The 11,196-nt window shown below is 39.8% G+C and overlaps 1 protein-coding gene across 1 annotated transcript; it reads left to right on the top strand.

Annotated features, from left to right (window-relative positions):
• The first annotated feature begins 3,717 nt into the window (after window positions 1-3,717).
• On the top strand, window positions 3,718-5,604 carry LOC147705841 (general transcription factor II-I repeat domain-containing protein 2B-like). The gene has a single exon (XM_086929569.1). It carries the CDS (start codon window positions 3,718-3,720, stop codon window positions 5,602-5,604), a length of 1,887 nt encoding a protein of 628 aa, XP_086785695.1.
• The last annotated feature ends 5,592 nt before the right edge of the window (window positions 5,605-11,196 follow it).

The raw sequence follows: 11,196 nt of genomic DNA, 5'->3' as shown, positions 1-11,196 counted from the left end.
TCTGTTACACAATTATCTCTTGTTTTTGCAGCTACAAGAAGATCATCAATATACTGCTCTAAAGTAGATTTTCCAGGTAAATCCAAATACTCCAATGATTTCTTTAACAACTGATTAAAAATAGATGGACTTTCTGTGTACCCTTGAGGGTTTCTACACCATGCTAGAATACGCTCTTTGAACCGGAACGCAAACATTTGTTGGCTTTCTGGATGCAATGGAACAGTAAAGAATGCGTTACATAAATCAATAACTGTACACCATTCTGCATCATGCGGAATCTGATATAAAATTACCGCTGGATTTGGTACGACTGGGCAACATGGAACAACAATTTTATGAACCTTTCTCAGGTCCTGAACAATTCTAAAAGTTCTGTTTGGCTTTTTAATTCTCATAATCGGTGAATTACATGGGCTACTCTCGATTTCTTTTAGAACACCTTGGTTTATGAATTTATCTATTACAGGAGTAACTCCTTCAATGACTTCTGCTTTCATTTTATACTGAGTAATGTTTGGATAATCTGCTCCTTGTTTTACTGATATTTGTACTGGATCTACATTTTTCATCAAACCCATTTAAACTCCAGTGAAATCCCAAATTTTTACATTCACTGTGTCTTTCAATTCTTCAGGTAAATTATTTTTGTCAAACACAGGAAACAGTGTATTTTCTTCTGCCTCAACCATTGACATTGTTAATTTGTAAAACCCATCTTCTTCTGAAGTTTGAAGCTCTATACCAGGGGTACTCAAAGTACGGCCCGCGGGCCAGTGGCGGCCCGCCTGGGCTTCCTTGGCGGCCCGCGGACCTTGTTTCCATTACAGTATTACTATGCAAATGCTTTTACCAGAAAGTTAGTAAACCGCGAAGATGGCCGCAGGTACATACGTAGTGAATACGTGCACAATACCTATTCACTACGTTTGCGACTGCGGCCATCTTCTCTGCTTGCTGCTTGCCTCTAATTGGCCTGCCTCTGTGACGTCACATGCGGCACCCGGCCGGCGCGTAGCACAGGGCCTTTAAAAGTCAGCTGTAACTAGCGCTTTACAGCTGACTTTTAAAGGACCTTTGGGCAGCTTCCTGTATCTATGGTTACGACGTCCTTCCCGCAACACCGGAGAATCTTTGCCGCACTTCACCTTTGAGCCCGCAGCCCCGGAGAATCCTTGCCGCACTTCACCTTTGAGCCCGCAGCCCCGGAGATTCTTTGCCGCACTTCACCTTGCAGCCCCGGAGATTCTTAGCAGCAGCCTTCTACGCCGGAGAAGATTCAGTCCTGCAGGTATGTGCTCCGAGTTTTGCCGCCCGCCATGCTTCTGACCCCGCATGCTTGGTGTTTCCCTCGTCGATCCCCTTGATTCCACCCCCCACCCACACCCACTATTATTAGCGGTGTTAGTAAAACAAATTGTGAGCATGGAGGCGTCTGTGTGCAAGGTCTTTCTGCAGAGGTCGCGAGGGCCTGGCTTGTGCCTTAAAACAGACACCTCCATGCTCACAATTTGTTTTCTTAACCTGCAGGTACTGTCCTCAGTCTTGCCGCCCGCCATGCTTGTGACCCCGCACATTCCGTATTTCCCTCCTCGGGCCCCTTGCATCCACCTGTGCTACCGAGGGAAATAGAGGAGATCAAGGGTTACCACCGGCACTCTGCTTCAGTGAAACAGTGCTGAGCGCTAAGCAGGGGCCGAAAAACAGCCTCAGATTGTCGTTTTATATATGGTCAGTTAGGGCAGGCACAGAAAGTAAATCCTATTGTTTACTTTCTGTGCCTGCCCTAACTGACCATATATAAAACGTGAAGGTACTATAAACACAATGTTTGTTTGCCCCTTCTTCAATACTAACAAATAAAGGTTTGCAGAAACCAAATTGCATCGCCGAAGCCCTCTGACCTCCTTCTTTTTGTAGGTGCCTTGAAATTTTCAATGTTGAAACGAATGTGTTTGAGTCTTTTGTCCTTTTTTTTTTATTCATATAAAATGTACGAGTTCAAACTCTTCCTTGTCCTTTCTGGAAAGAAATAGAAAGATTTAGCTTTTACCAGTTGTTTCTTGAGTTAATGTCGGACCTAAAGCTAGCTGATGTCTGTAACCGGAATTGTATGAAAGTGAGTACTGGAGGGGGCAGTGGAGGAGTGGTAGTGGGGGGTAGGCGGTAGGGGTGTAGGGTGAATGAAGAATCCATTTCCAATTGCAATATAACTATGCTTCTGAGGCCACCATTTCCACACTGAATAACCAATATAATAAACCTGATGCTCAAGTAGAACTGCTGCAAATAGGTGCAGGTTTCATTTCTTCAATAGATAGTAGGCTAAAGGCATTGAGTACCCTACTAACAGCAAATAATATGGGAATAAAACCCTGCACCCTGCACAGGAGGGGGGGGGGGGGTGTTGCTCTGTTCGTGCTTGCATGAAATTCCGATTGCATTAATGCCTGGCAGTACATTTGTTATAATGTGTTCCATCGTGTCAACACAAATTGGTTATAAAAATGCTATCCTTCACAGACAGAGATCAAAGTCCGGCTGTGTTTGATGACCAGTTGCAGCTTGTTCTTTAACATCTCATCCCTCCCTCTCCCTCTTTCCTCCCTCCCTCCCCCAACCCTCTGTCTTTCCCCCCTCTCCCTACCCAACCCTCTGTCTCTCCCCCTCTCTCCATATCCCTCCCTCCCACTCTCCCCCCCTCTCTTCCCCCTCTCTCTATATCCCTCCCTCTCTCACCTTCTCACCTCTCTCTCCTCTCTCCATATCCCTCCCTCACACCTCTCTCATATATATATATATATATATATATATATATATATATATATATATATATATATATATATATATATATATATATATATATATATATATATATATATATATATATATATATATATATATATATATATACACACACACACACAGGTTTCTTATGGAATACCTGTCAGTGATTTCAAAGCTCTTATTTCAAAGACAAGAGGTCTAACTCTGTGTTATTATTACTTCCCATAATTCACATTAAGCAGCAGATGTTGTATTATGTGTCTCGCCCATCCGCTCTCTACAGGCTTGACCATGCTATCTGAGCATTTCAGATTCCTTTAGTTTGACAGCTACTCCACACCAAACAGTGCTGTCCTAATTAGCTCCTCCCACATGTTTCTACTATGTATCCTTGTACTGTGCACCTGGGGTCTGGTGGCTCAGTGGGCTAATGCGTCCACTGCAGGGGCCTGTGTTCTAGCTCATGGTCACAGGTACAAATTCCGGCAGGTCCTGCCTTTCATCCTTCTGAGGTCGATAACATGAGTTGGGTAGCAATAAACATCTGTTATTCAGCGCTAAGATACCTATGGGTGAAAATGCGCTGGTATGTACGTGTGTCTGTGCATGCCATTTATTTTAAATCCCTATTGGGTGACACATTTCCTGCATAAACCACTGCCTTAAGGAAAGCTTCCTGTTTTTCATTTGCAGGCTTATCCATAACTTTGTATGTTTAAACAAAACATTCCTTTGGTGTTGCTCACAGATCTGTTGCGAGAAGTGGTGTCGGTCTAGCAGTCGTGACGCGGTGTCGGTCTAGCTGTCGTGCCGCGGTGTCAGTCCAGCGGTCGTGGGGCGCATCGGTCGTGGGGTGACGTCGGGTGGAAAATCAGATTCCTGGTCCTTGTTACTGATTGCATAGTAACAAACTAGCTGGAGAGCTCTGCAATGGCCTACAGTCCAGTTTCTAAGGCTTGCAAACGACCCAGGTCAATACAGAGTGAACACAGAACCTTCCGGGAAGCGTGGGAAGAAGAGTACCTGTTTGTGGAATGCCCAAAAGAAAAAGCCACCTGTTTGCTTTGCAAAGAGAAAGTAAATGTTCTTAAGAGGTATAACCTTGAACGGCACTACAGAACGCGGCACTCTGGATTTACTGCGAACTACCCACTGAACTCAAAACTGCGTTCTGCAAAAGTGGCATCATTAAAGCAAGCACTTCTTTCTCAGCAGAAGATCTTCCTTTGCCAGATGAAAGAATCTGAGGCTGTTACAGAAGCATCTTTCAAAATATGCTACTTGCTTGCCAAACATAAAAAACCTTTCACAGATGCAGAGCTGATGAAGCAATGTTTCCTTTCAGCAGCAGAAATTTTATTTGACAGCTACACTAATAAAGCCAGCATTTTAAAGGAAATTGGTGCATTGCAGCTGTCAGATTCCACATGTGCACGCAAAATAGAGGCAATGGGACAAAACGTCAAGGCGCAGGTGATCCAAGCAGTCAGAGAGTCACCGTTCTTCAGCATTGCCATGGATGAGTCAACAGACATAGGCGATGTGGCCCAGTTATTAGTTTGGGTGAGGTATCTGGACCAATCGCTCCATCCCAAAGAAGAGCTCCTCTGCCTGCTACCACTGCACGGGCACACAAGAGGAGAAGATGTACTGGACAGTATGTGCAACTACTTTAAAGCAAATGACATACCACTGAACACTCTTGTCAGCATAACAACGGATGGGGCTCCTGCCATGGTAGGCCATGACAAAGGCTTCGTATCTATGCTTAAAAAGAAGCTCATAGGACAGACTGTGATAGACTACCACTGTATTATTCACCAGGAAGTGTTGTGCGCAAAATTAAAGCATGGAGAACTGAATAATGTCCTAAAAGGTGCAGTGAAAATTGTTAATTTTATCCGTGCCAAAGCTCTGAACCATAGACTTTTTAAAGCAATGCTGCAGGAATCTGAAGCGGAACAAACAGACGTCTTGATGCACACTGACGTGCGTTGGCTAAGTAAAGGGAAGGTTCTGGAGCGGTTCATCACATTGCTTCCTGAGATTGTACTCTTTGTGAACAGTAGAGGCCAATCGTTCCCAGAACTAACAAATGTGAAATGGCTTGTTATGCTCCATTTTCTTTCAGATCTATTCACACATTTTAATACTCTCAATTTGACCCTGCAAGGTAAACAACAGCTTGTGTGCTCCCTCATGAATGGTATTTATGCTTTTGAAAGTAAGCTTATGCTATTTAAAGAACAACTGGATGATAGTGACTTCACCCACTTTCCAAAACTGTTGGCTGTAATGCAGAGGTTTCCAGAGGCACAAGAAATTCTGGCAAACCTTGACCCTGGTGCATGTCTGGAGGAAATTTCTGGGGAGATCAAACGACGATTTTCGCAATTCAGAGCCCTCACCCCTCTGTTCAGGCTGGTTGAAAACCCCTGGATGGTGAGTGCACGGAATCTTGATGTTGTTGCCCTTATTGGGATGGAAAGGGCTCAAGCAGAACTAGAGCTCATTGACATGCAGCACAATTCAGCCCTTGAAGCATCTTTTTTGGGGCAAGCACCAGAAGAATTCTGGAAAATTGTGCCCCCTGACCAGTTTCCTCTTCTTGTTACAGTGGCCCAGAAGGTACTTTGTATGTTTGGGTCAACCTATGCTTGCGAATGTTCATTTTCCACAATGGGACTGTTGAAGAGCAAACTTAGAAATAAACTTACAGACATACATCTGGAGCAGCTCTTAAGGCTTGCCGTTTCCAACTTGGTACCAGATTACAGAAAACTAATTGGTGACATGAAATGTAAAATAAGTTCTTAGTGTTTGTGTTTAACATATCTATTTTTGGGACTCTGAAGCCTGTGCTGCACTGGGCATGTGCTGAATATTCGGTTGCTGGAAATTGCCATTCAATCCCACTTAAGATTGTCCTTGTCTGCTAATAAAAAAAATATTATAAACATGTGCTGCATGTAGTTACATCTGCTTTGGAAAAACAGCATTGTCTAGTAATGTTTTGAAACGGGACAATTTTTTTTTACCCCCTCTAGTCCCGCCCCCAAATGACCCCGCCCCCACCGGTGCGGCCCTCGGCCACAAACCACACTGTAAATTCGGCCCCCGAGAGAAAGTTTGTGAGTACCCATGCTCTATACCATCCGGTGAGCAAAAAATTGCGCAGTTCATTTTACAAAGAATATCCCTACCTAATAGATTTACAGAACTGCTATCACAAACTACAAATCTATGCATGTCTTTAAATTTACCTATTTCAACTTCAATTGGTTCAGTTAAATCTGTTTTGATTTGTTGATTAGCTACACCCACTTCTTGGATTTTGTCACCAGAGGGAGGAAGGTTTACTATTTCCACTGATATAACAGTAGAACGGGTAGCACCTGTATCCACTAGGAAAGTAATTTCGACATCATTCACTTTACCATTTACAAATGGACCAGATTGATCTACCTCAAGAGTGGCTCCAAGCACGCACTCTTCCTCATTTCTCAGGCCCCGTCAGAAATAATCCTCAGATTCACTCCCTCCATCTTCTTTCAACCAATATTGTTGAGACACATTCAACACATTCACTCTCGGTGATCTGTTTACCTGTTCACCTCCTCTGAATCCTGTTTCTGCACTGTATCTCTGCACATTTACACAGTTTGGAAGTGGTGGTTGTGGTAACTGACTTTGCTGATTCACTACCTGTCGCTGTAGCTGTTGCTGCTCATTTATCTCATTCTGCATCTGTGGATCTAATGATGTATTTTTTAAATAAGTTCTGGGCGGATTCTTACACTCGCGCTTCTAGTGTCCAATTACGCCGCAATTCAAACATGGGAGTTTCTGTTTTAACTCTTCAATATTTCCCATCAATTTTGGTTTATTATAATTTCCTTTAAATTTCCCCTGATTCTGATCAACATTCTTATTTCCTAAAGTTGCCATTTGTTGTTCAGCCACTTTCACCTGTGCCCACATTGCTTTTTCTTTCAGCTTCATTTGTTTAGCATCTATCTCATCACTACAGTATTTTGCTTTTCTCAAAATATCAACTACTGTGTGTGATTGCCAACCAACTATTCCAGTTCTTACCATTTCACTAATTTCAGGTCTCAAGCCATATACAAATCTGTATATAAAATGGCTCATGTCCTTTTCACTTAGATGCTCATAACCACTGTATTGTTTAAATACCAGCAGTAATCTTTCATAAAATGAATGTACCGATTCTTTTGACTCTTGAATTGTTCTCACTATGTTAACCCAATCTATCTCTTTTGGAGGAATCTTGTTTTTCAAAAACACAATTACTTATTCATACTTTCTCATTACCTCTGGAGAAGGAGCACCTGTTATTTTATCTCGTTCATATTCTTCTCTAGGCCAATCTATAGAAGTTTTACATTCTGTCCAAAGATCTGATGGAACAACTATGTCAAATAATCCGTCAAGATCAACCCACAAAACTTTTGAAACTTTCACAAATCTTTCTACCTGTGGATACCATTCCACAGGTTTTTCTCTTATTTGGGGAAAATCATTTGTGAACAGTAAAATGTCCTGTCTTGTCCATGGGACATGCACATACCCTCCTTCTGCTATTTCTCTCATTGGAAACTCCTTTACTACTACGTTTTCCTTTTCTCTGACAGGAAAAGCTAAACTTGTTCTGTCTTCATCTCTTTTCTTTGTCCATTTCACTCTCCATTTACTTAATTCACCCCATTTTCTCAAAATCACAATTAAGTCTTTTATATGAGTAATTCTTCCTGAGTTATCCATATTTTCAATGTCTTTTTCAGAGTAATCCACCCTATATTTTTCTGCAAATTCTTCTGCTTACTTAAATCTACTTCTAATTCAGAAGCCATATCTTCCAATTTATCATATTTGTTTTTCCTTTTCTATGTTATGCTTTTGCAAATAAATAATAATTCATCATACTGATATGCCTTCAAACTGTCAGTTCCAATTGTACCAATTATTAATTCCTCTAAATCTGCTTTCAGTTTACCAACATTAAGTAATTTACATTCTGGGGTTTGTGTTAAATCTATTTTATTCAAACTCTTTTCCAGAGTTCCAGAATCAGAATCTGCACCAGTTGGGGTTTTACATGACAACCTTTGATTAAAAGTTAAATCGGGCATCATCATTTTTTCTCGATGTATTTCAGACAAGTCCGAATAAAAATTTTCTGTCACTTTCTGTATTTCTGAATTTAATGGAACAGTTAAAGCTGAATGTCAAATTTCTTTTTGATCAAATACTGGAAGAACAGGTCCAACCGTTACAGGCACTGTTACTGCTTCCATGCTTTTAGTTAACTGTTGTATTAGTTCATTCGCAGAACAAATATATTCTGAAGTACTTGGTAATGGTAATCCCTCATACCTTTCTGCTCTAATTTCACTTCTTGGGGTTTCATTTCTTTGAACTGGAGTTTCAGTAAAATTACTATTTTCTACTGATATATTTGAATTTCGTCCTGTTTCTGCTCTTTCGGGTGTTTTACTTTTATTCAGATTTGTTTCAGGAGATGTCTCATCAATTTTTTCTCTTTGTGGGGCACTTGGAGAAGTCCATGTACAAACTGGTTGATAAAGTGGCGGTTTCTTAGTATAAATTTCTTCTAATACCGCATCTTCTGAATCACTCTCTTGTTACCTCATCAATTAATCTTTCTGGGTACAAGCCATCACACATATCTGCACTTCTCCACCGACGCATTCTATCCTGATGTGTTTCTCTATCAAGACCTAATCTTTTTGGTATTCCTCGAATCTCTCGTTCTAATTCATGCATTTCATCTTCCCATTCAACTAAGGCTTCAAATTGAGTAGGTCTAGGCCTTGGTACAAGTTTCATCATTCTTTTTCTTAAATTTTTCAAAACCGCTATGTTAAATGATCCGTCTTCTGGCCATGCTAACACACAATCATTTTCAGTATACTTCATCCAATTCTCAATCCAAAGACAAGTATGATAACCATATTCAGCCAACATATAAGCTGCAGGTGTTTTGTACTTATGAATTAATCTTCTGCCTCGCGTTGAAAATTTCTTGTCAGGTTTAATTTCATATTTCAATTTCTGAAACCATGAAAGTTTCTTTTTCTCCTTCATGTAATAATAATCCATGTTTTTAAACAATTTCCCTTACTTCGGAAAAGATCGTAACACCTTCCTTGTTATTCCGCAACACCAAACAATCCGTGCGGAAACTCACCAACAAACCAATCAGGTTAAGCTTCGTCACTATTTTGCTCAACCAATAGAATTATTGTTTTTCAGGATGAGCCAATCAGCTGTAAACTTACCTAGTCACATGAACCAATCGGTGAGCAAATACTGTGACGTATGTTAGCCAATCACAGCACGACACTTGTGACGTGTGCTACCGCTGCAGCTACTCTGTCTCTCACTCCTTACACTGACCCCTCCTTTACAAAAAATATTTCACAGCGCCATATTTACAAAACTTTCAATTGAATTTAATTAATAACTCCACAAAAACAAACCATTTGTCTGTTTCGCTAAAATAAAGTGATAGTTTTCCCAAATTTTCCAGTATTCTTTTACGTGAAATAGACAACGCTATTTTCACAGAATATTTAAATTCATCGATAAAGTAAGGCTACTTTACCCTTCTAGCAGGTAATAACAAACTTGTTTCTCTCTAAATGCACATACAGAGATATTTTATACCTCCTTAGAGACAATTTAGAGTTTCACTCGATCGAATATTACAAATTCATTTACACACATTCATACGGAAAAATCCCTAACCATGCATACATAAATATTTAGTAGGACTTTAACCCACCAATAGAAATCCTCACTTGCCAGTAAGATAGACAACACTTCCTTACCTTTCCCTCAAGCTTAGATAAACTCTACTACTCTTTTCACAATGAGTTTTAAAACAGGACAGAAGCCCCTATACTCAAAAGTTACGATTTCATAGATAATCCTCACTATATATTCTACCTTACACACCTAAAATCCCTAAATTTGTGCTGTATGACCACAACACTTGTGATATACGGCGATACCACTATTTTGAAACAGAACAAATGCACTGTGTAACTTCACCTGTCACACTACTCATGCCGGCACAAACCAGGAATTTTCACATTGATGGAAAAAACCTTTCGACTACATATAACAACTAAACAAACTTAACATGTTTTAGACATTAATCCTATGCAATTACCATGTAACATGCTAGTTATCATAGTAACCGTACCTCTGCTACAAAGTAATTGATTTAGCGCTCTGATTGAAAAACTGTCTCACAAACACTACCGATCACCTCAATACTCACCATTAATTATTAAACACATATACAGGCCCATAACACCAATGAGACAATTTTTGAGCAACTGAATCAGGTGATTTGATTAATAAACTATTCACATAATATTTACACTAATATATACAACTGCAGTTTATTTTTCATTACCATGGTTTTAAATCATTTATTACCTAAAAATCAAATAACTTATGGCGAATGGATCAACTGATGGAAACTAGACCATGAATAAACAAGACCAGCTTGTCTTTTCAAATCTAATTTTATTAACTTTATTTCATAAAGAAAGAGCATTTAACGTTTTAGAATCTTTATTTTATAAGCAAATAAGAAAGCAGCATTTTAATAAGGAAATGAATTTAAAACTGGCATTTAAAAGCAAGCTCAGAAACATGAAATATTAGCAGAATAACAGTTTCCATTACCTAAATCTATTTCCCTGTCTATTTCTCACTTCACCTAAAAGGGAAAAATCATTTAAAAGTCTGCTGGTCTTACATGTGCCAAAATTCCATCAGCATGTCACATCACTCAGGAATCAGAAAGTAAGAGTTTTTTCCTTGCTCATAGTGTCAGACTTTTTACCTTTCTCTCTAGCTAAGCTTTCTACATTTTAAATTCTTTTCAGTGAATCCAAGCTTTTCATTGGCTGTCCTTTGTCAGACCATGATAAAATTAGTAGGTCATCCAACTCTTGACCAAGTCCAGGCTTCATATAAGCCCTATTGTCTTTCATTTCCACGTTTCTTTCTGCTTCCTCAAGAATGATACTTTTTTTCTCGAGCTTAGAACATTTACTTCCTAACTTTGGCAGACATATCAAGTTCATGTCCTTGGGTCATCATTCCATGAACACGTTTAACGCAACCAAAGAACTGTTTTTCAATTCACGACGACTTTGCAGCAAAAATCTTCACAATTGCGCATGTATAAAGAATTCACTCTGGACAAACTTTCGCATCTGCAGCTCTGTCAGCCATATTTTCTGAACCATCTTTAGGCCTCACTTTGGAAACTATTATTAAACAAACACAACACATCAATTAATTAAAGAATTGAGACCCATTCTGTTACCCTCCCCCTTTACTAAT

Source organism: Lissotriton vulgaris, chromosome 7 (genome assembly GCF_964263255.1).
Source record: "Lissotriton vulgaris chromosome 7, aLisVul1.2, whole genome shotgun sequence".
In the NCBI taxonomy this organism is placed as follows: Eukaryota; Metazoa; Chordata; class Amphibia; order Caudata; family Salamandridae; genus Lissotriton; species Lissotriton vulgaris.
Note: the sequence above shows the minus strand (reverse complement) of the source record. Positions and strands in the feature narration are given on the sequence as shown.

Coding starts and splice junctions, on each gene's coding strand:
- LOC147705841 (XM_086929569.1), top strand. CDS start 3,718: ATGGCCTACAGTCCAGTTTCTAAGGCTTGCAAACGACCCAGGTCAATA.